The following is a 26,333-nucleotide window of genomic DNA, read 5'->3' as shown; positions in this document are numbered from 1 at the left end:
ACTCATTCTAGGTTGCAGAAATTTATAGACAATGATATGATGAATCGTTTAAAAGATACGTCATTTAAAAAGAAATCCATTGATATGGTTAAGCATCAACTGATTCGTCTAATCAACGTTATACCTCTTATTTCCTTCTTCTTAATTGGTATCATTTTGAGTACTTTTATTCTGATCATAGAAAAATATATTTTCGTTCATAAAAGGAAGGATAAGTCCATGGTACATCGTATTTCGACGATTAAGTCATCAGCATCTTATGTAAAAAAGAAAAAAATTATTAGAAATATTACATAAAACCAGGGAAATAATAAAGATGCTCGGGAAAAGTATTAACGATAATTTTGAATATTCATTATGAACGAATTTTCCTTTTCAGATGATAATTTTATAATGAAATAGAAAGATGCATGTGCATGCGTATAAGATATCGCGTTATTTAATAAAGTTTTATATTGAAACTATCAAACTAATTTACAACTATCAACATCTAAATTGAAAATATTTTTATTTTATTATATCTATAGACACACACATACGTACACATACGCACAAAACATCTTTATTTATCGAATGCATTTATTCATACTTTAATTCTTCCGATCTGCTCCGATTTTTCAAAGCATGATATGTCTGTTCATAGTCAACAAACAGATTTCATTCGTTGTTCTTATATACATGCCGTGATTTAGTGGTTGAATCCTATTTTCTTGAGTTTATCAATAAACATGTTTATCTAGACAAATGATATTGTTTTCAATTGAAAATTCATTTTTGTAACTTATGAGTTTTCATTGATCTTAATATTATAGACCCTCATTGACTTTGCTTGACATTTGATCATTTGATCCCGTAATTAGGTGTGAAATAAAATTAGATACCTGCTTGTAACAGTGCGATGTTTTTTCAGATAGCTGCATAAACGTAGTGTGAATTGTATAATTGAAATCTACACCTTTTGTTTTAAACAACCGTGTATAAGCTTTTTAACTAGCTAATCCTACATACAAATTGAGTATCACAATGCTGTTTTTAGATAATCACTAAGATTATAATAGATACTTAACTTATGTTGTGTTCATTTTGTATAAATTCTCTTTCCGTTTGTTTCCGTAGATGGAAATTATAATGATAAATTATAGTAGTTACAATTTATATGTAGTTTCAGTTTCTAACGATGTAAACGCGTAAGAATTATTCGATTTAAATATAAGTTTATACGAGTCTGCAGAAATTAATTTGTCGTCAGTCATATGGAAAGTCATATATCCGATAAAACATAGTAAATAATTCATCATTTAGTTCATTGTTATCACAAAATTTCCTATCGAAGATTATGTTTATACTTCGAAAGATTATGTCTATCTCTCTCAAATTTGTAACAACAGGATCAAACGATTGAAAGCTAAATATAACTTGCAACCCTACATCTGCTATAATTTTCCTTAAACTAAATGTCTAAAAGAATGTTATTTGCATTTTTTCGTTCTTTTTTTTGTCTGATATTTAAGAATTACAGGTATCTGCTATAATTTTCTTTAAACTTAGTATCTAAAAGAAGGCTATTTGCATTTCTTCGTTTTTTTTTTGACTGATATTTAAGAATTATAGGTATCCATGTAATGTACTTTAAAACTTGTAATTTACTCTATTAGTTTCATCGCCAGTAATTTGTCATTTAGGTCACATAAAGATGAAAAGAGCTCATGGAAGTGATCATTATTTTTCATATTTTTCTTCTCTTATATTTTATCATATAGGATCAATGCATTCAATAGCTAATGCGTAACTGCATGAATAATTTAAAGGAACAACGAAGATCTCATCGTTCGTACTATTTATCTACAGTATGGATGTATTTCCTTGAACGCAAGTTCTGCGCTCAATGAAAATAACACAATTTAAATTACTTTTGTATGGGTGTGTGTGTGTATTTTCTAACAACGGATATAAATAAACATAAATTTATCCGTATCAGTATATATTTTGTACGAGTGTATTAACACATCAAAGATATAAAAGCAATAAAAGAATCAAAAAGGGAAAAAATATTTACTGATTGAGCCATAATAAATCTATTCCCGTAAAGATAAAATCAGTTTCTCCGTACTAATATGCACACGAACATCGCGTGACTTCCGACCTGCACGATAATCATAACAGCCGACATGATAATAAACCATTCAATAGGTTAAACATCTAGTCTCGAGTAATCTGCCTTAGCTGTCGAATAGAAAATTTTTCAAGTTCTTTAATATTTGTTGATTAGTTCAAATTGAAAAGTAGTACAGAAATTAATCAATCTATAGATGCAAAAAATGACATTGATTGTGCCATTGGAAGTACTGTCTATTCTTTTTCTCTTTCTTCCAAAGATTACAAGTTTATCCGAATTTCACACTGTCGATGTCGAACAAACTCCTTTTATTATAGATATTTGCAAATTCTATGGACCGAAATCTATAATATTTTTATACACCAAATCGATAAAAGGTAAAGATATTTTTCATTTTCTCTTCGTTATTGGTATTATATTTACTTTCATTTTCCTCAGAAATGGAAATGACAACGACCATTTTTAAATGGAGACGGGCACTTTCTCGTGAAGGAGTTGCAAGCACGAATTTGTACTTCTCACAACTGCAAGAATCATCTTACTACTTAAAACAATCTATACGACCGTATTACATAGCACTCATCTCTAATCCCACCGCGATCAATGAGTTCTCTTTAGCAACAAGTACCTTTGACATGTCTTCAGCTGTATGGCTAGCGATATTCATTTACAAGGAAAATGATACCGATTATTGTCACAATCCATCAGGTAATATATTTCATTTAAAATTTAACACCGAAATGATGGTCCGTTGTGGTACGGAAAATATTGTACGAGAATGGTACTCGATCGATACTAATCAAATCGAGATCAATGATGTAGGAACTTGGAGCTTAGAGGGAGGAATCACTAAAATAGTTCCAGATTTTCTTTACAAAAGAAGATGTAATTTACGGGGTTTAATCATGAGAGCTGTTGTAGTTAAGGTAAAATATTTACGTCTTTTTTTTTAATGCACGAAATTTGTCTCTATCTCTTTCTTTCTTTTCTTTCTTTTCACAATTTATAGGGTTCACAATTCGCAATTAAAAAAAAGAATGGCGAAATAGACGGTATATTCGGTAGAATATTAACAGCACTTTGTGAGACTCTGAATTTTAGATTCAAAATTGTCTCTGAAGTAGAAGAATATGGAGAATGGAATCCGGAAGAAAAAACTTGGTCCGGAGGAATTGCAGAATTATATAATGGACGTGCTGACATTTTTATTTCAGATTTTATTATATCCAAAAAGACATTGAATGACGTGGACTTCACGCTTCCTCTTTTGAATTTCAGACATATTCTCGTTATTCGAGAACCTGAAAATTTAGTGATTCAATGGTCATCTCACTTTTCAGTACGATAACTTACAATCGAATTTTGCGTTTTCCCTTTCTTCATCCCTTAACCAATTATTATTCTTATAGACATTTACGTGTTCTGTCTGGTTTTCTGTGTTTGGAATATTAATTTTTTCATCCATTTTCCTTGTCTTACTCAAAATAAAATATGGAACCGGTCACAAAATAGGATATTTACTGATCGATAATTTATTGGAGATTTGGGGTATATTTTGTCAACAGGGACTTGTTGGTTTGTTACAATGTTTCTTAATTTTGATTTTAGTTAGCTTTTTTAATTGGTATGTTCATTCAAATTATTTTTTTGTTGCAGGTATCTCTCATAAATTTTCCTTACGAATAGCGTACTTTTCTATATTTCTCTTGGTTTTTGTCTTTTGGGCTGCCTATTCAGCTGCTTTGATAAGTTTTTTAACGTCCGAAAATCACGTCTTACCATTTCATTCATTAGAGACCTTCGTTGAAGACGGTACTTATCACCTTATCCCTACTCATGGTACAGCTTTTTTTGATAAGTTTGCAGTAAGTATGATACATACATATATGTACAAGAGTAACTTACGTAATTATATACGTACGTATAAATGTATAAAAAAATGATGTATATAAACGAAGAAAAATATACACTTGTAGAATTCGAAAGATCCGGTTGCTGAGAAGGTATTGAAGTTGACGCTAACAAATGAAAAATTACCCATTACCGAACTTGAAGGATTTAAAAGAGTACGATAAAGTATTATAAAACAAAAATTAGATAACATTCATTTAAACTGTGTGTAAAGTAATTAAATGACAAAATTTGTGGAATGAATTCCTCATATGTGAAGAAAGAAAACCAGGTTCCATGAACATGAGTACCGAAATACTTAAGTTTAAGATATGATATACTGAAATCGAATTTTATAAGATTCTAATGATCATTTACTGGAATTTTGATACACACTGTTGACATTTTCTTACATGAAATTTTCAAAATGTCCATCTCTTCCTGTAATATCGACTTTACTTTATGGTTTTATTGAATTTCGAATATGCTTCAAAAGACACCTAGAAATTATTGTGGATACGATAATTAATTTGCGGTCGATGATAATATTCAGTACACCAAAAAATTTAGCAGATTGTTACATATTTAGTCGGAGTGTAATTAAGGTCTCAGATTTGATTCCAAGGAATAAAACCATAATGATTGGAAATCACTAATTATCCTTTTTTAAAGTCTAATAGATCAAGAATTAAACATTTTCGAACTCATTTTGATAGATCTTATTTTGTTCTTCTTTATATATAAAGAATTCATATTAGAAATTCTACCACGTTATTTTGTTGAACCCTGTATACAGTTTTATTATTAAAATCTGTTATTAAATTACAGATTTGTAAAAATCGGAAACTAGCAATTTACACAAATGATCAAGCGGACAGAAAAAGTAATATGAAACTACCATGCAATGTAGTTCGTATTGAAACAGGACATAAAAACAGTTTTGCTATGGTTTTATCTAAATACAATCCATTTACGGACATCATCAATTTTCAGTAATAACACAAGAATCTAATAATAGAAATTTTCATTTAACGTCCATTAAAGCATTAGCTCGTTTCAGGTTGCAGAAATTTATCAACAATGGTATGATGAATCGGTTAAAGGATACGTCATTTAAAATGAAATCCAATCATATGATTAAGCATCAACCAGTTCCCCTAATCAGCGTTTTATCTCTCATTCTCTTCTTCTCAATCGGTATTGTTTTGAGTACTTGCATTCTGATCATAGAAAAGTGTATTTTCTTTCGTAAATGAAAGAATATTTCTCTGGAAATTTCTATCCTGTTCATTAAATTCTTGGTATTTTATGTAAAAAGGAAGAAAAATATTAGAAATTTTGCAAAAGATTACGCAGATAAAAAATGTGCACATGTAAGGTTCACATCTATAAATAGCTATAAAATTCGCTCTAAGGAATTTTAATATCCTAGTTATAAGTTCATACACTAATAGGAACACGTTTATGCATTTAACCTTTGACCTAACGTAGTACAATTTAAAATTAAAACAGAACTTTTTTATTATATTATATGTGTAGACGTATACAACACATATTTCATATTTATTGATTGTACTTGCACATATTTGAATTGTTTCGAACTGCTTCGATTTTTCGTACTTGCGCAGAATATGATATGGCTAGATATTTCATTATCGTAAAACACATTTCGTTTTTCATGTATTGTGTATGAACCATGCTTAAGTGGTGTATTTAATTGAATTAAATTTCCACTAAATTTTTAATAAACATAATTTACTATCTAGTTGAAGGCAATTGTGACAAATTTCCCAAGATGACAATCACATTGAATGAATCCGTTATATAAACAAACGCATACACAGATTTACCTTGATACATATTATATATTATATATTAGTATATATTTATATATATTATGTAAAAAAAATATGACAATATATACTAATAATATATAAACATATTCTTAATCACTATAAAATTCTTTTACGATGAGATCGTGATCGAGCTTGAGGAATAACTAGAATATAATATTTATATAAATATTCATACGAATATAACTGGGAATGCAGTACCACTTTCGAAAATACGACGATGCAAATGCTGCAATCAAAAGTTTTGTTTACTTGTTACTTTAGTATGTATATTCAACAACTTTTCAATAAAATTGCTGCATCTGTTTAATGACTTATAGTCATATAAGTGGAGTTTTTGCATATCTTGTTCATATATTTACGCATCAATTTCACATTCTCAGAACAAGACGAAGCACAATACTCTATATCATCCTTTCCTTCTCCTATATCATTTCATCGATTAATTTTCACGATTCTCAAAAAAGTTAGGCATTCAAATGCGATTAACTCAACATTTAAACTCCAAACGAAATATTAAAGAGAGGTTACAACATTTGATGACAACCCGTATCTACAATTTTTACAATATAACAATTTATCAATTTTTCAATCATTTCAATATAAAGAAAACTGAAGTACGAACAAAAGAAGTAAAAAAAATGCACAACTAACATGGATTATGAAGTATCAAAGCGAAGGAATACCACACAGGAAATCATTCGATTAACGTGCGGATGAATTATATTTCTCCAGAATATACTTTGGCCAGTTAAGTGAATTCAAAAAAAAGTTATGGCATATGCCTTTCATGATTACTACTAAGGAAATAAGATTCGATCATTGTGGAATAACCCTATATTATTTGTCTTACATAGCAACGAAAATTATAAGATTGCTAGTTAGTGATTTATAATCTCTTTCGAACATATCTGTAAAGATTCTATTATTACGTGATACTCAACTGAATGAGAAGGGCATATTAACTGTTGCGTAAAATGTGATTTTGTCTGCCTTCATTCAGATCTATACTGGACTGACAAGTTGATAATGAAAGTCTGTCTTATTTGTCGTGATAACACAAATGAGGTAACTTACGATGACCTTGATACTAAGAGTCATTGAAATTGGTAAAAACAATTAACTTTGAAACTTATATAAATTTAGAAACAACTGTTTAACGATAGCACATTTATTTTGATATATTTCAAGTAATTTGTGAAAGTACTGAACTTTCCTTCGATCGAAAAAAACTAATCTATTCAGGAAATACCAAGAGTTCTTTTATTTCAAATCGATAGAATAGCAGCATCACTGCTATCTCACGTATACATTTCAAATCGCATCTGATAGTTCGTGTATTTCTAACGATATATTCGTGGACATAGTTCTCGTTTGAGAATTTATTTTTGAATATTCTTAGAAAGTTTAATGTTATACATGTGTCTCTTTTTGACTTTGTTCGTTATTTGATCATTTGATCCGGTTAATTAATCATGCTAAGCCCGAATATAACTACGCGACATCTTTATCGGGAAGGACCATAAACGTAATGTGCATCATCTAATCGATATCTACATTTTTTGTTTTTAAAAATCTATTGGCTCGCTAATTTGCTAATCCTACGTACAAATCGGTTTCACAATGCTGTTTTAAGGTAATCACTATTGTAATAGATACTTAATTTATGTAATGTATTTATATGGATTCATTTTGTGTGTATTCCTTTTTTGCTTATTTCCGTAGAAGGAAATTTTAACGGTAAAATCTAATCGAATTTACTATTAATTTGTAACGGTGTAAGTACGTAAAAATCATTCAATTTACGTGCAAGTTTATACAAATCGTTTATTGGTACCTATTTGTCGTCAATCGTATCGAAAGTCATATACCCAATGAAATCTAGTAAATAAATTATCCTTTAATCCTCTGTTATCTCGGAAGTTACTATTACTTCAACAGGTTATAGCCATTCATTTGAATCTTTAATAACGGGATCGAACAATTTAATGCTAAATATATCTTACAACCCAACTTTGCCATATTGTCTGTTACACTTAGTGTATATAACTGTGCTGTGTGAAGTACTTTGTCTCATATTCAAAAATGTACCTAGTGCTTTAAAACTTATAATGCACTTTACTTGATTACTTTTATTGTATCCTCGCCGCCAATTTGTCGTTTAGATCACGTAAAGATAAAAAGAGGTCATGGAAGTGTTCGTAATTTTCCATATTTTCTCTTTTCTTACATTCTGTCACATAGGATCAATGCGTTCGATACCTAATGCGAAACTGCATGAATAATTAAAAGAAACGAACATCCTATCGTTCATACTGTTTACCTATAGCACGGACGTATGTCCTTGAGCGTAGGTCATACTTACAAATTAGTAAAAGCAACATAATTTAAGATACTTTTGTTTTTAGTAAAATATTTGTGGAAGAATCAAAGTTTTTAGAGTATTAATGTGAAATGTAATTCGAAAATGTTTAGGAAACAGTGCGTTATTGTCAACAATTTTAATCAATTTTTATGTAGTATATAGTAGTGTATATATTTATTTAATAGTACATACATTATATATAGTAGTGTGGACCAAAGAGAAAGAATAGCTTATATTTGTGAATTTTACTACATTCCAAAAAGTGCTATGTTAATAGTTAAAATTCTACTAAAATGCACATTATATCAAATAAATTCTTAGACTAATAAAGCTATTGATTTACGTTAACACATAAATAAAGCTAACTGCGATTCGATAAGCTCATTCCACTTTAATATAGATCGTATTGATTAACGGGAATTACTTATTAAACGACATTCATGTATACTTCTTAGACATTCATATATATTTCTTAACTAACCGTGGTCAATCATTTTGAAGAATATATATATATATATATATATATATATATATATATATGAATTTATATAAACATTTGAATATATATAAACATGCATGAATTCCATATTTACGGATGGATATATTCATAATCTAGTATAATAAAGAGGCAAACGGAAAGAATGTTTATTATTCAATCGATAATAAATATATACCAGCAAAGATATAATTATTCTCTCTGTTTTGAATATATACACGAACATCGCGTGACTTCCGACTTACGTAATAATCATAATAAACGTTATGATAATAATCCTTCCAATAGTTTAAAAATTTAGTCTCGAATTGTCTGCTTCAGTTGTCGGATAAAAAATTTTTCATTTCCTTTAATCATTGCCTATTCATAGAGATTGAAAAGTAGCACGATAATTACTCAATCTGTAATTATTCAAATGCAGAAAATGAAGTTGATCGTGCCATTAAAGATACTGTTTATTCTTTTTCTCTTTCTTCCAAAGATTGCAAGTTCATCCGAATTTCGCACTATCAATGTCGAACAAACTCCTTTTATCGTAGCCATTTGCAAATTACACGAACTGAAATCTGCGACATTTTTATACGCCGAATCGATAAAAAGTAAAGTTACTTTTTATTTTCTTTTTTTTATTTGTATTGCATTTATTTTCATTTTCCTCAGAAATGGAAATGACAACGATCATGTTTAAATCGTTGAGGGACAAATACTTTCTCGTGAAGAGGTTCAGCGCACAAATTTATACTTTTCACAACTGCAAGAATCATGATATTACTTAAAACAAACTATACGACTGTATTAAATAGCGCTGATCTCTAATTTTAACGCGATTAATAAGTTCTCTGTAGCAACATGTACCTTTGATATGTCTTCAGTATTATGGCTAGTTATATTCATTTACGAGGAAAATAGTACCGATTATTATCACAATCCACTAGGTAATATATTTCATTTGAAATTCAACGCCGAAATAATGGTCCGTTGTAGTACGGAAAATATTTTACGAAAATGGTACTCGATCGATACTAATCAAATCGAGATCGATGATATAGCTACTTGGAGCTTAGAGAGAGGAATCACTGAAATGGTTCCAGATTTTCTTTACAAAAGAGAATAGAATTTACAGGGCTCAATCATGTTACAATTAAAGTAAAATATTTCTATCTTCCTTTTATTTACTTGACAAAATTTATTTTCATTTATTTCTTTCTTTTCTTTTCCTTTTTTAAGATTCACAATCGATAATTAAAAACAAGAATAACGAAATAGACGGTATATTTGGTGGAATATTAAAAAAACTTTTAGTTGCAAGTAAAAATTTTTATTTCAATTTTAATAATTTTAAGTAAAAATTTTAGTTTCAACATTGTCTTAGAAATAGAAAAATATGGAAAACGGAATCCAGAAGAAAAGATTTGCTCTGATGGGATTGCAGAGTTATATACTAGACATGCTGATATTTCTTTCAGATTTTATTATAAAAAAAAAAAAAAATTGAATGTCGTTGACTTCAAGCTTCCTCTTTTGAACTCCAAGAACATTCTCGTTATTCTAGAACCAGAATATTTCGTAGTTCGATCACCTTTTACTATGATTACTTCTAATCGAATTTTTTATTCTCCGTTTCTTCATATGTTAACGTTTATAAATTAAAAAATTGTTGTTTTTATAGACTTTTCCTCATTCTGTTTGGACTTTGGAGTATTAATCGTTTCATCGATCTTCCTAGTCTTTCTCAAAATAAAAAGTGGAACCAATCGTAAAAGAAAATATTTATTGATCGATAATTGTTTGGAGATTTCGGATATATTTTGCTAAAAGGGACTTCTTGGTTTGATTCAATGTTATTTGATTTGCATTTCATTTCATTCCCATAATAGATATATTTAGTCAAAATATTCTTTTACTGTAAATTTCTCTCATAAATCTTCGTTACGAATGGCATACGTATATTCTATTCAGCTGATTTGATAAATTTTTTGACGTCCGAAAATGACGTCTTACCATTTCATTCATTAGAAAGCTTCGTTGAGGATGGTACTTATCAACTTATCCCCTCTCGTGGTACAGCTTTTTTTGATAAGTTTGCAGTAAGTATGATACATACGTCATTGTATATGTACAAGAGTAAGTTACGATATTATATACTTACATATAAATGTATAAAAAAATAATTATATGTAAACAAAGAAATATATTCACTTGTAGAATTCGAAAGATCCAGTTGCTGAAAAGATATCGAAATTGATGCTAACAGATGAAAAATTATCTGTTACCAAAACATTTAAAAAAGTACGATAAAGTATTATAAAACAAAAATTAAATAAAAATTAAATAATTTAAACTGTGTGTAATGTAATTGACAAAATTTGTGGAATGAATTCCTCATATGTGAAAAAAGAAAACCACCTTCCATGAACATGAGTACCGAAATACTTAAGTTTAAGATATGATATACTGAAATCGAATTTTATAAGATTCTAATGATCATTTACTGGAATTTTGATACACACTGTTGACATTTTCTTACATGAAATTTTCAAAATGTCCATCTCTTCCTGTAATATTGACTTTACTTTATGGTTCTATTGAATTTCGAATATGCTTCAAAAGACACCTAGAAATTATTGTGGATACGATAATTAATTTGCGGTCGATGATAATATTCAGTACACCAAAAAATTTAGCAGATTGTTACATATTTAGTCGGAGTGTAATTAAGGTCTCAGATTTGATTCCAAGGAATAAAACCATAATAATTGGAAATCACTAATTATCCTTTTTTAAAGTCTAATAGATCAAGAATTAAACATTTTCGAACTCATTTTGATAGATCTTATTTTGTTCTTCTTTATATATAAAGAATTCATATTAGAAATTCTACCACGTTATTTTGTTGAACCCTGTATACAGTTTTATTATTAAAATCTGTTATTAAATTACAGATTTGTAAAAATCGGAAATCAACAATATACAGGAGTAACGAACTGAGCAGTATAGAAAATCTGAATATTTCATGCAATTGGTTCGTATTGAAACAAAACGTAGAAATAGTTTTGCTATAATTTTGTCTGAATTCATTCACCAACCTCATCAACTTTCAGTAAGATACAAGTATTAACTAATATAAATTTTCAATTAATATCTCTTATAGTTTATTCTAGGTTGTAGAAATTCATCGACTATGGTATGATAAATTTTTTAAAATATAGATCATTTATGAAAGGATCCAATGATATGATCAAGCATCAACCGGTTCTCCTAACCAGCATTATATCTCCTATTTTCTTCTTCTTAATTGGTATTGTTTTAAGTACTTGCATTCTGATCATAAAAAAGTATATTTTTGTTTATGAAGGAAAAAATATTTCCCGTGAAGGTCGTGTCCCATCCATTAAATCTTCAGTATTTTCTGTAAAGAGGAAGAAATATATTAGAAATGTTGCAATACATTAACAGATCGATAATCTATACGCGTAAGGTTCACGTTTATTAAGAACTGTAACATTCGCTCTAAGTGATACTTGTATCCTTGTTACAATTTTTTAAAGTAATAAGAACATGTTTATACTTATTTAAATTTTTACATTACGTAATACAGTTTGAAATTGAAACAGAATCTTTTCATTATATACGTGTAGACCTATACAATACATATTCTTTATTTATTGATTGTACTTGCACATTTTAATTGCTTCGAACTGCTTCGATTTTTCGTACTTGCGCAGAATATGATATGGTTAGATATTTCATAATCGAAATACACATTTTGTTTTTCATCTATTATATATAAAACCTGATGGTGTACTTAACAGAATTACATTTCCATTAAATTTTCTGTAAACATAATTTACTGTCTAGTATATGTCAATTGTGACAAATTTCTCAAGACGGCAATCACAATGAATGAACCTTTTACATAAAGCATACACGCACACACAGATTTAGTTTTATATATATAATATAATAGTATATATTCTATGTATACTATACACAAAAAATATATAACAATATACATTAATAATATGTAAACATATTCTTAATCACTATAAAATTCTTTTACGATAAGATCATAATCGAGCTTGAGGAATAATTAGAATATAATATTTATATAAATATTCATACAAGTATAATTTAGAATGCAGTACCTCTTTCGAAAATATGACGATACAAATGCTTCAATCAAAAGTTTTGTTTACTTGTTATTTTAGTAGGTATGTTCAACTATTTTTCAATAAAATTGTTGCATTTGTTTAATGCAAAATTTACATAAATGGAGTTTTGACATATCTTGTTTATATACTTCCGTAGCAATTTCACATCCCCTGGATAGGACGAAGCACAATACTCTATACCATCCTTTTCTTGTCCTGTAACATTTGATGATTAAATTTAAAAATTCTCAAAAAATTAGATGTCAAATGCAATTGGCTTAACATTTAAATTCCAAATGAAATGTCAAGGAGTGTTTACGATATTTATTGACAACCTTTATCTACAATTTTTACGATCTAACAATTTAACAATTATTCTTTAATAATAACAAAAAAGACTAAAATATGAAGAGAAGAAGTAAAAAAAAAAGAAATATGAAAACAAGTATCAGACCTGAGAAATGTACCACACAAGAAATTATTCGATTAACGCACAGTAACATTATATTTCCTCAGAATATACTTTGGTAGGTTAAGAGTATTCAAAGAAAAATTATGAGGTACGTCTTTCATGATTACATAATTCGAAAATTAAATGATTCGATATTCATGGAAAAATTTTTTTGCTTCACATGACATTTGTTTTATAAAAAATTTTTTTATAAACATTTTTTGTTTTATTTGTTTTATCTGACAATGAAAATTATAACACCGAGAGTTCGTAATTCTCTTACAATATATTAGTAAATACTAAAATATTGTAACGTGATTGTAAGTCGAATAAAAAGGCTACATCAACTGTTGCGTAAAATATAATTTTGCCTTCTTTAATTTGGATTGGTACTGGACCGAATAAAAGTCTGTTTTATTTGTCATAAGACAAGTGAGATAACTTACGATATCTTTGGTATTAAGAGCGAATGAAATCAGTAAGATCCATTAATTTTCCAACCTTATATAAATTTAAGAATAACTGATTAATAATAACACATTATAATTACGATATATTTTAACTAATTTGTGAAAGTACTGATACCTTTGCTGCAATCGAAGAATATCAATCCAGTCAAGGTTGTTTTGTTCCAAACCGATTGAATGTCAGCATCGTTACTGTCCCTATGTATACATTTCAATTTACATCTGAAACAAATATCATTAGTTTATCCATGAATTTTTAGCCATCGCATTCGATCACGTAATTCACAACTCATTTTTGTAGCCCTTGTGTTCTTATTGATCTCAATGTTATGGTCCTATTTTTGTAACCTATGTACTTTTATTAACTAAGTGTCATGATTTTAACTTTATTCGTCAGTTGGTCATTTGAATCTTAACTAATCGTACGACGCTCGATTGTAACTACAGGACATCTGGTCAGGTCGGATAGATTCATAGACGTAGTGTGCACTATTTAATCGATATCTACATTATTGATTTTAACAACCGTCTATGGGATCGTTAACTTGCTAATCTTACATGCAAATTGATTTCACAATGCCGTTTTTAGATAATCATTAAAATTATAATAGATACTTATCTTATTTAATGTACTTGTATGAATTCATTTTGTATGGATTCCCTTTCGCTTGTTTCCATAGATGGATAACCTTACGATAAATTCTAACGGAATTCACCATAGTTGCAATTTCTTACAGTGTAAGTGCGTAAAAATCCTTCAATTTAGATGTAAGCTTATAAAGGTCGACTGAAACCAATTCATTGCAAATCATTTCGAAAGCTATACATCAGATGAAATATAATAAACAATATAGCTAACAAGTCAACGCTTTGTCCTCTGTTACCTCAAAAGTTATAGCCATAATCCCGATTTGTAATAACACAATTGAACGATTCAATGCTAAATATTTCTTATAATTCTACCTTTGCCATTATTTCCATTATACTAATTGATTATCAGTGCATTGTGTGAAATTCTATGTCTATTTCTTTATCTGATATTTACGAATGTACGTATAGCTACGTAATGTGTTATAAAATTTGTAATACACTCTATTTTATTACTTTCATAGTATTCTTGCCGCTAATTTGTCATGTAGGTCACAAGATATTGCAAAGATAAAAGAGGTCATGGAAGTGCTTATAATTTTCCATATTTTCTTTTTTCTTACATTCTGTCACATAGGATCAATGCGTTCGATGCCTAATGCGAAACTGCATGAATAATTAAAAGAAACGAACATCCTATCGTTCGTACTGTTTACCTATGGCATGGACGTATGTCCTTGAGCATAGGTCATGCTTTTAAATCAGTAAAAGCAACATAATTTAAGATACTTTTTTTTTTTAGTAAAATATCTGTGGGAGAATCGAAGTTTTTAAAGTATTAATGTGGAATGTGATTCGAAAATGTTTGGGAAACAGTGCATTACTGTCAAGAATTTTAGTCAATTTTCATAACCGTAGTGTGAATCAGAAGAAAAGAAGAGCTTATATTTGTGAATTTTACTTCATCCCGAAAAGTTAATATTATTATTAGAAAGTTAATAGTTGGAATTCAAGTAAAATGCACATTATATCAAATAGATCCTCAGACTAATAAAGCTTAAGAACTATTGCTTTATGTAAACTCATAAAGCTAATTTCTATAAACACATTCCATTTTAATATAGATTCTATAGATTAATGAGAATTACTTATTAGACGACGTACATATATACATCTTAAAACGTGTCGCGGTCGATCATCTTGTTAAATACATGTTTCGATTTTATAGATCAGAATATCTATTAAAGTATCTCAATAAAATTGACATTTTAAGAATTTCTTTTAACGTGTGACTGTTTCAAGTAGAGTAATATAAATGCATAATGTCCATACGTGTGTGTCTACACACACACACACACACACACACACACACACACACACACACACACACACACACACACACACACACACACACACACACACACACACACACACACACACACACACACACACATGTTTATATATATATATATATACATATATATACGTTTATATATATATATATATATATATATATATATATACAAATATATATATATGTATATATATATATGAGATAAATAGTTATGAATTTATATAAGTATATAGATCTTAATGCGTATATATGGATGAGTTCTCGCATATATCAAAGATAACTATGGAGCAATAAAAGAGGCAACTGGAAAGACCGTTTAGTAGTCGATCGATAATAAATATATACCCGCAAAGATAAAATCATTTTCTCCTCGCTAATATACACACGAACATCGCGTGACATCCGATCTACGCAACAATCATAATAAACGACGTGATAATAATCCTTTTAATAGTTTAAAAATTTAGTCTCGTGTGGTCTCCTTCGACTATCGGATAGACAATTCTTCAATTTCTTTAATAGTTGTCGATTCATTCAAATGCAAAAGCTGCACTATGATTATTCAAAGAACATACGAAGAATATGACGTTGATTGTGCCATTCAAAATACTGCCTATTCTTTTTCTCTTTCTTCCGAAGACTGCAAATTCATGTAAATTTAATTCTATCGGCATCGAACAAACTTCTTTTATCATAGACATTTGCAAATTATACGGACTGAAATCTGTGACATTTTTATATGCCGAATCGGTAAAAGGTAAAGATATTTTTCATTTTCTCTTCGTTATTGCTATTATATTTACTTTCATTTTCATCAGAAATGGAAATGACAACGATAATGTTTAAATGGAGACGAGCACTTTCTCACGAAGGAGTTATGAGCACAAATTTGTACTTTTCACGAATGCACGAATCATCTTACTACTTAAAACAAACTCTACGACCGTATTACATAGTGGTGATCTCTAATTACAACACGATTAATGAGTTCTCCTTAGGAACAAGTACCTATGACATGTCTTCAGCTGTGTGGCTAGTGATATTCATATATAAGGAAAATGGTACCGATTATTGTCACAATCCACCAGGTAATATATTTCATTTAAGATTCAACACTGAGATGATGGTACATTGTGGTACGGAAAATATATTACGAGAATGGTATTCGATCGATACGAATCAAATTGAGATCAATGATATAGCTACTTGGAGCTCAGAGAGAGGAATCATTAAAATGGTTCCAGATTTTATTTACGAACGAAGAAATAATTTAAAGGGTATAATCATGAGAGCTGTAATAGTAAAGGCAAAATATCTTCATTTATACATCTTTTCTATTTTCTACTGAAAAATATTATTTTTCATTTTCCTTTTTCTATTGTGTAGGGTTCAACATTCATAAATCTACAAGAGGATGGCGAATTAGGCAGTACGTTCAATGAATTACTAAGAGAAATATGTGTTGCTCTTAACTTCAGTTTTGACATAGTCTCAGAAGTAAAAGAGTTCGGAAGATGGAATCCAGAAAAAAATATATGGACTGGAGCCATTGCAGAATTATATGCAGGACGAGCAGACATTTCTCTTGCTGGTTTCTCTATTACCAATGATAGATTAAATGTCGTTGACTTCATGCTTCCTCATGTGATCACCAAAAACTATCTCTTCATTCGTAAACCAGAACTATTTGCGGTTGAATGGTCATCTCATTTCTTAGTACGGTTACTTACAATTGAATTCTTTATTATTTTTTTTTCATGCGTTAACTTTCATGGATAAAGGGTTGTTTCTTTTTAGACTTTCAATTATTCTGTTTGGATTGCTATGTTCGGTGTAATAATCGCGGCAACGATATTATTGGTTTTTCTCAAAATAAGAAATGGAACCGATCGTAAAATAAGCCATTTGTTAATAGATAATTTGTTGGAAATTTGGGGTATATTTTGCCAACAGGGACTTGCTGGTTTGATTCTATATTTTTTGATTTGCGTTTTTTTTTCGTTCTTGTAATAGGTATTCATTTACTCAAAATATTTCTATGTTGTAGATTTCACTCAGATATTTTCGTTACGAATAGCATACTTCTCAATATTTCTTTTGATTATCGTCTTTTGGGCCGGCTATTCAGCTGCTTTAATAAGTTTTTTAACGTCTATAAATCACGTCTTGCCATTTAATTCATTAGAGGGCTTCGTTGCAGACGGTACTTATCAACTTGTCGTCGCTCGTGGTACGGCTTACTATGATAAATTTGCAGTAAGTATACTTGCAGTAAGATATATACGTCATTGTATATGTATAACTTGTGCTATTTTACACGCACATATTTATGTATAAAAAATATGTGTAGGGAGATAAGGAAATATATTTACTTACAGAATTCGAAAGATCCGTTTGCAGAGAAAGTTATGAAATTGATGTTAAAAGAAGAAAATTTGCCCATTACCGAATTTGAAGCATTTGAAAGAGTACGATGAAATATTATAAATTAAATATTAAAGAAAATTCATTTTTACTATGTGTAAAGTAACTATATGGCAAAGTTTCATAAATGAATTATTCATTTATGGAAAGAGAAACTAGGCTCCAACATGAGGAAATACTTAAGTTTCGAGTTATAAGATTTTTAAATGGAATTTCATAGTACTCCAATGTTTATTTGCTTGAATTTTGATGCACACTGTTGACATTTCTTTGCATGAAATATTCGAAGTATCCATTTCCTGCTTGCATATGGACATAACTTCATTGGAATTATTGATTTCCGAAGAAGCTACAAAAAAATCCTATGTATGATTATGAATATGGAAATCTATTTGCAAGTGATAATGATGTTCAGTTCAACAAAAAATTTATCAGATTTCTTTGCATACTTAAACAGAATATAATTAATACTCTAGATTTGATTCCAGAAATGGAACCATCTTGATTCGAAATCGTTTATTGTAAGATCCTACTTTAAAGCTTAATAACTCCAAAATTAAACATTTTCGGAACCATGTTGATAAAACCTATTTCTTTCTTCACTATGTATGAGGAATCCAACTTTGAAATTTTGCCATGAACTTTTATTGCACACATTATTGTATATAATTTTATTGTTAATATCCGTTATTAACGTACAGGTGTGTAAAAGTCGGAAGCTAGCATTATACACGAGTGATAAATTTAACAGTATAGGAAATCTGAAGATACCATGCAATGTGGTTCCTATTGAAACAGGACATCTAAATAGTTTTGCTATGATTTTATCTAAACACAATCCATTCACCGACCTCATCAATTTTCAGTAAGAATACAAGAATTTAATAATATAAATTGTAATTTTCCGTATGTTATAGCACTAACTTGTTCTAGGTTGCAGAAATTTATCGACAATGGTATGTTAAATCGTTTAAAATATATATTTAAAAAGAAATCGAATAATATAATCAAGCATCAACCGGTTCCCCTGATCAGCGTTGTATCTCTTATTCTCTTCTTCTCAATTGGTATCATTTTGAGTATTTGTATTCTGATCATAGAAAAATGTATTTTCATTCATAAAAAAAAGAATAAGTCTATGATACATCGTATTCCGTCTATTAAGTCATCAATATTTCATGTAAAAAAGAAAAAAATTATTAGAAATATTGCAAAAAATCACGGTAATATTAAATGTGCTCACGTGAAGTATTAACAGTAACTTTCAATATTTATTTTGAATGAATTTTCATTTTCTGATTATAATTTTATAATAAAATAGAAAGATAAATATGCATACATATAAGCTTTTGCGTTACTTAATAAAGTTTGAAGTTAAAATTCTCAAATTAATTTGAAACTACCAACTTCTAAATTGAAAATATTTTCATTATATATATATATAGATATCCGTACTTTAATTCTTTCGAATTGTCTCAATTTTTTAAAGTTTGATATATCTGTCTTTCATAATCAACAAAAAGATTTCATTCCTTATTTTTTATATATGATAATCATAATCGAGCAGTACATTTGAATCCGGTTTTCTCGAATTTGTCAATAAATATATTTCTCTATTTAAAACAAATCTATTTGATCGTATCTGCATTTTAAATTCACATTCAAGCCAGCAATCAGAACGTATAATAATACGTATTATAATATATACATATATACAGAGGATATATTAATACGGCTACATATATATTACACATTGATTATTATTTAAGAAATATTTAATTTTCTAATATTATATTTGCAATAGAGGATTTATATGTAATGAGTCACCTTTTTATTGGTTATTTTTCATTTTCACCGCAACTATTCATATAGATAATAAATTTAAAGTTTTTAATTCTTTTTAGAAACATAATACATATTACTAAATTATTATTAAATTATTATAATAGTTGTGTCTTACATCATTTCTCTCAATTTTCCAAAGACAGTAATCGCTCGGAGTCAAATACAAACCGTAAGCAGACTGCTCCAATCTCTTTCATTTAAACTATTCAAACATATGTTTAATCTTCAAACCCACATAAAAACAAAGATTATTGTGAAGGAGCATCATACGTTTAGACAGGAGACCATCGCTAGTTTTAGATGACTCTATATAGCTTTCGTACGCAACTGTAATTCGATGATGAATTTCTGGATTGTTAATACTTATCTCCAATTTAGTCGTATGAACTAATGATTATATTAATTACTCAAACACGAACTATAGTATCTAATGACTCCATTTTTTATTCTACACTTTCAAATTATGATCCGCAATTCCACAAAGCTTCCCTAATTAATAATCAAGAATCAACAATTGATTATATATATATATAATAAAAAATATCACACAATTCCAATTTACTTTTCATTACAGCAGTGTATTAGTATTTTCAAACATAGCCGTACGAGTCATAGACAGGGTAATTTTATTTTAATTGTGTCAGGTTGTTTTGATTTGTGCAGTCAGTCTGAATTCTTCATATTAAAATCTCTTAAAAATTTATTTCTTACGAGCCAATAATGTAGCGTTTCCCGGCTTTTTCTGAATCATGCTATCCCTGAACAACTCAAAAATTTTCGAAAATACCATCTTACATGTACATAACTACGGTATCCAATAACGAGTTAAATAAAGTTTAAAAAAATACAGAAAGAAACTTATTTCGAACAATTTAAGAGTTCACGAGGTACAAGCGTAATTACTAAAACAAAAAGCGAAACCTATTTTCGTTAAAACTCATTTCTGTTATTATAAATAATAGAAAAAAAGATCAGTGACCTAGAGATTAGTGACTTAGATATCTTTAAGAAAAATCATGTCAAAAAATAATATTGTTTCGAGAATGTATAGTTTAAAATAATTCCATCTCCATCGAAATCGGTAAAAAATTACGCCTGTTCTCATTGTGGAATGAAAATGTTGTTTTCGACACTTTTCTGGAAAAAAAAAGTTTTGTACAGTGCCTTTCCAAATCTGCGACAAAAGAGTAGAAGTTCGTATCCCTGCTAATGATTGTCATATTACGTTTAAATGGTGTATGTTTTATTTCCGTGAAATAGATTGTCTGCTTATTAATGTAAACAGATGATGATCAGATTTTCTTAATCATTCCAAGTGCAAAGAAATACGTTTCACATTGTTGAACACGGATAAGCTATGTAAATTTACTCGGACATTTTAATGAGCTTCAGATGATTTCATGGCAACAATAAGGAAATATCTGTCCAGTCGGTCATGTCAATAGATTTAAATTTCCAAAATATTATTAAATTTAAAAAACAAATTGTAATTTTTTTATATTTTATAGATTGGAAATATAAAAATTCTATAATCAATTATGTATGTATTGGCCAACATTTAGATACGTAATTTAGGAAGCGTAAATTCGATTGTTTTTTTTTATTATTATTTTTTTTTATTGTATCAATGTAAATAAAAATTATCAACTACTTTCTTTTCCTTATTTAATAATTTAGTATGTTGTTACTATACAATCTTATATTTATTTCCTTCCTTGACGGTTGACATGGGTTTCGCGGTGATCTATACTAGTTAGGACACACCAGTAAAACAATTTTTTTTGATGATAAATACATATAAAGTATATACGTTTGTAAATTACTTAAAAAAAAAAATAATTAGTGAACAACAACAAACACTTATATATTATATGTAATTTTTATAAAGATTAAAATATAAGTTCGCTTCCATATTATCTATGAGGTTTTACTCCTAGCATTATTATTTATGGTTTTCTCTGTAGTTCACTTTATATTAATGCTGCTGTTACTATAATGATAATATATATTATAATAATATAATATATATAATAAATATCCACTAATTATTTTTAATAAAACATTGTATAAAATCTTGTTTTTTGCTGTAAATTTATATATTAATTATTATATGCGTCAATTACATTTATTATTTATTTGTCTTAAAATATACATTTATTCTGAAACAAATACGTACTGCATCGTATCCAACAGGACATACTGCAAGACACACGCTCCATCAAAGAAGATGTACATATGAAAAATTGAAAAGGGTGAGGTCACAGCTTACAAAACTACTTATCCTATTTACACGAAACCGATTGTTATAACACGCGAGAGAAGTATGAGCTAACTTATCTACTAAAGCTTATACACCGATATGATAAATGCATGGTGGAGACACTGTTCCCCGTTACGTGTGTAGTTCATATTTTGCCCACACCTGTCGCTGCAGTGACATTCTTTTCTAACGAAAGATGATGAAAGGCATAATAAGAAAATCAAAGGCATAATAAGAAAGATTTTTTTTTAAGTGTATTTCAAATTTTGTAGTCCTCAGCAATCTCAACAATTTTTATTAGAATATTACATCAATATATCGAAAAGTACATCAATATTCCCATATTTCACTTTTTGTTTCACTTCAACTTTTAATTATTCATCTCGCACTAATGTTTTAATAAATTTCATTTCAAAAACAAAATTAATTTTCACATATTCACACTTGAATCTACAAGCAAACTAATTATATTAGAATATGGCATTTGGAAGCAGTCATTCATCTTTTATTTGAAACATGTCATACTATGAATAATAATAGTAATAAATAGTGATAGATATACACCTAGAATAATATATAAATAATAATAAATGATAGTAGTATATAATAATAAATAATAATACAAAGAATTAAGAAGTACTGTAATATTTCCTTTTCCACATCAACATATCATGCGTGTTATGAAACACAAAACAATCTTATCTGATAATGAATTTCAATAAATGCATTAGAACGCAACCATAAAATGTACTTTACATTTTGTTCATTGCCGATGTGGTTGATCATTTGAACCACAATGATTATGGCATTGCCAATCAAAATTACTAAATGAAAGAAAAGAAACATGGCGTACGAGTTTCACCTAATGGCGTGGCCAATCAGAATTAATGACACATAAGAAAACAACGTACTGCTACGAACCTAACAAGGAATCTTACAAGAAGTAAACTTTTCTTTTCGCTCGAGTTTTCTAATAATATAGTTGTTTTCATCAAGTATTCCATAAGAAATTAAATAAGATCAAAGATCTACAAGTATGTTTTACATTATATCTAACATTATATCTATCATTATCATTTTATTAGAAATTTGCCGATCAGTTCAAATTTTAAAGTGTATCAAGTACTTATGAGCTAAATACGTTATTAGAAATATATTATTTCATATAATGTTGCATTAAACACATGATTAATTGTTTATGCTATATAATCTACGAAATTATGATTTTATCAAACTAAATATTAATATATATATATATGTTAAAAGTTCATAACCTAACTTGTCTTTGATAGAAATACTGATATCTTTTTACATCTGGCTTATTTTACACGTGTAATTTTATCATTTCTGTATTATTGCCTATGGGATATGTTGGTTAACCTAATGTTTCCATCTGTTCAAGCCTTAATAGTAACAAATTAGTAGAATTACTTATCATTATTATACAAATACATCAAATCATCAATAATAACGTAAGATAATTATTTTTATCATTACCAGGATATTGATGCCAAAAAAGAATCGTGTAGCCATATATAAGTACCTCTTTAAAGAAGGTATAATGATAGCAAAAAACTACCAGGCTATAAAATACTTTGAATTAGAAACAATTTCAAATTTGGAAGTTATTAAAGCAGTACAGGTAAATTATATCTTGATGTTTAATTTTAGAATAAGTTATCATTGTACATGTACTTTCATTGTCACAATTTTTTCATAATTGTCTAGTTCTTCAAAACCAGAAGTTATTTCACAGAGAAATGTGCATGGTGATTTATTGGTATTTAACCAAGGAGGGAATTGAATATTTATATGGATTCTTACATCTACTTCCGGAGATAGTTCTATTTACTTTCAAAAGAAAAGTTAGGTCTAAGATTTCAAAACCCAGACCAAGAAGTCAGGCTTCAAGGCCGACAAAAGATGATGTTGGTTATAGATGAAGACTAGGAGGACCTGATGATAAGAAAGCCAATGTTAATGCAGATACAGATGATTTGGAATTTCATGATGGCTTTAAACATGGAAATACCTCATAAACAATTTTTTAGGAATAAAATAACCTAAATCGGACTATTTCTAATTTTTCATATTTCTGGCTTCTACTTCTTTACCTGTAAGTAAATAATGCTCTCCCCAACTCATAGAATGAAATCATTGTTGGAATTCATTTTTGTAAGATAAGGATGAATGATAAAGTATGCTTATGCATCTTTCACATTTAGATAATTATATTAAAAGGATAAAAAGTGCTTGTTGAGTAGATAATATGTGTAAAAAAAAACCATACAATTTTATAACAGAATATAATACATTTATTGCCAAAAATAGAATTAGTCAATAATATGTTAAAGAATTCTAAAATTTAGTAATAGATAATCCTGGAATGTTTTGACAAAAATTATTTAGTGATTCTGACATTGATATTAGAGAGTTTTACAAGAACTGAGTTCAGTGTCACAAAAAATAAATGGTTTGCTTACAAAAAATGTATATTTTCACCTTAAAAATAATTTGACACATCTTATAATTTTGTCTGTAGCTGTCTTGTAGATGAAAAGATCTAATAATAATAGTTATGCCATCAAAAAATATATCATTAATTTTATTTTTAATTTATAATATATATACGATGAGGGCTACTGAAATCATTTCTTCATGTTTTCATTTTTTAATCATTCTTTATAGGTTTTCTAAGTGATATTCTTTGTCTGCATTTAAGACTCTTTATCAACCTTAGTTTTATAATGATTTATACCATCAAGTATAATGATTTTTTACTGATTTTGATGAACAAGATTTATTTTAAAGACAAAGGTTTCATTATTAATCCTATTTTTCAAGTTTTTGAAAAAGCTTTATTTTCTTTGAAAAAGATTTTGTTAAAAAATGGTATTTTTTTTGAGAATAGTTTATTTACAAATTTAGTTTTTTCAAAAATCCGAAAATAAAATTAGTAGATTATACCTTTGTCTTAAAATAAGATCTTATTCATCAAAATCGTTTAAGAGTTACACCTGTTCTGCTTGATACCGTAAATATCGTTTTTGAAATTTTTTGTGAAAAAAGATTTAATTTGAAGTTTGCAGCAAAGAAGAAGAAGCTCATTCCCCCATTACTGATTTTCATATTCACGCTTGAATAGGGTTTGTTGTGTAAAGGAGCGATTATCTATTTCTGTGTGTTCTTTCTGAACATTTCTAAGCATGAAGAAATGCGTTTCACGATGCTCGCACCAAGAAGCTATGGTAACTCACTCGATTATTTTAATGAACTTTCAATAGACGATTCTATGGCAAAAATAAGGAAATACATGGCCGTTAATGTTAATGGATCGGAATTTCTAAAATATTGTTAAATTTTAGAAGAATTCGTAATTCCTTTTTTATTTTGTAGAGTAAAACAATAGACAATACATAAGTGATATGTAGCATATTAGCAAGTATCTAGATTCGTAATTGAAAAATCATAGGTTCGAGACTAAGTCCTTTTTTTCCAGTGCTTTTTTTTATTGTATCAATATAAACGAAAATAATGAACTAATTTATTTTTTTTTCCGTACTTAATATTTTAGTAAGGCATTACTATTCAATCTCTAAGATATGAAAGGAAATTTTCGACTAAGTAAATTATTTTTATAAAATATTGATTACATAAAAGTCAAAAATTTCTTTGAAACATCAAAACCTAAGGTATATAGCATTAATACAACCAATTTGATTCTCAAATAAACCTAAATTCGTAAAAAAAAAAATTAAGTATAAAAGACCTATGGTATGATTTAATATTAATATTTTCAATAAATATTTATATATGATGATACATAGAATTATATACAAAGAATAATATTTGTATTTTAGGCATTGATATCTTCACCATCTATTAATTCATCAAAAATACGTTGTATAAAAGGAACATTAAATCAAAAGAAAGATGTTAGAAAAATTCTTTATTTTATAAAAGCAAAAGATTTACAAGAATAAATTCCAGCAAAAATTTTGACTTCATCTGTGATATAATTAAAGAAACGATATGAGAAATAATATTTAGAACTATACTAGGGCAATTCACTA

At 28.3% G+C, this 26,333-nt stretch overlaps 1 protein-coding gene, 1 long non-coding RNA gene and 1 pseudogene across 6 annotated transcripts; 2 read left to right on the top strand and 1 right to left on the bottom strand.

The window, feature by feature from the left end:
• Positions 1 to 1,535: 1,535 nt before the first annotated feature.
• Positions 1,536 to 19,202, top strand: LOC127071073 (glutamate receptor 3-like). 5 transcript variants are annotated; one of them, XM_051009930.1, is made up of 9 exons: positions 1,540 to 2,493; positions 2,555 to 2,824; positions 2,939 to 3,042; positions 3,126 to 3,455; positions 3,526 to 3,691; positions 3,773 to 3,981; positions 4,093 to 4,182; positions 4,835 to 4,998; positions 5,067 to 6,187. In XM_051009930.1, the coding sequence occupies exons 1-9, from the start codon at positions 2,310 to 2,312 to the stop codon at positions 5,260 to 5,262; spliced, it is 1,713 nt and encodes a 570-aa protein (XP_050865887.1). In that variant the 5' UTR covers positions 1,540 to 2,309; the 3' UTR covers positions 5,263 to 6,187. The 5 variants fall into 5 exon arrangements, 4 of the variants coding, with proteins under 4 accessions (XP_050865889.1, XP_050865888.1, XP_050865887.1 ...); XM_051009929.1 differs by having other exon boundaries at positions 2,555 to 3,042; XR_007784823.1 differs by lacking the exons at positions 4,093 to 4,182; positions 4,835 to 4,998; positions 5,067 to 6,187 and adding exons at positions 18,110 to 19,020; positions 19,089 to 19,202 and having other exon boundaries at positions 1,536 to 2,493; positions 2,555 to 3,042.
• LOC127071091 (uncharacterized) lies at positions 11,849 to 22,332 on the bottom strand. The gene is made up of 4 exons (XR_007784825.1): positions 22,177 to 22,332; positions 13,908 to 14,011; positions 12,866 to 13,087; positions 11,849 to 12,129 (listed from the first exon to the last, which is right to left on the bottom strand). It is a non-coding gene; the product is annotated as an uncharacterized LOC127071091 (long non-coding RNA).
• An 815-nt stretch (positions 22,333 to 23,147) lies between these two features.
• On the top strand, positions 23,148 to 26,014 carry LOC127071151 (40S ribosomal protein S10-like; annotated as a pseudogene).
• Positions 26,015 to 26,333: the final 319 nt, after the last annotated feature.

The sequence above is a fragment of the Vespula vulgaris genome, chromosome 20 (assembly GCF_905475345.1).
Source record: "Vespula vulgaris chromosome 20, iyVesVulg1.1, whole genome shotgun sequence".
Lineage (NCBI taxonomy): Eukaryota > Metazoa > Arthropoda > Insecta > Hymenoptera > Vespidae > Vespula > Vespula vulgaris.
This window is presented reverse-complemented; position numbering and strand designations above follow the sequence as displayed.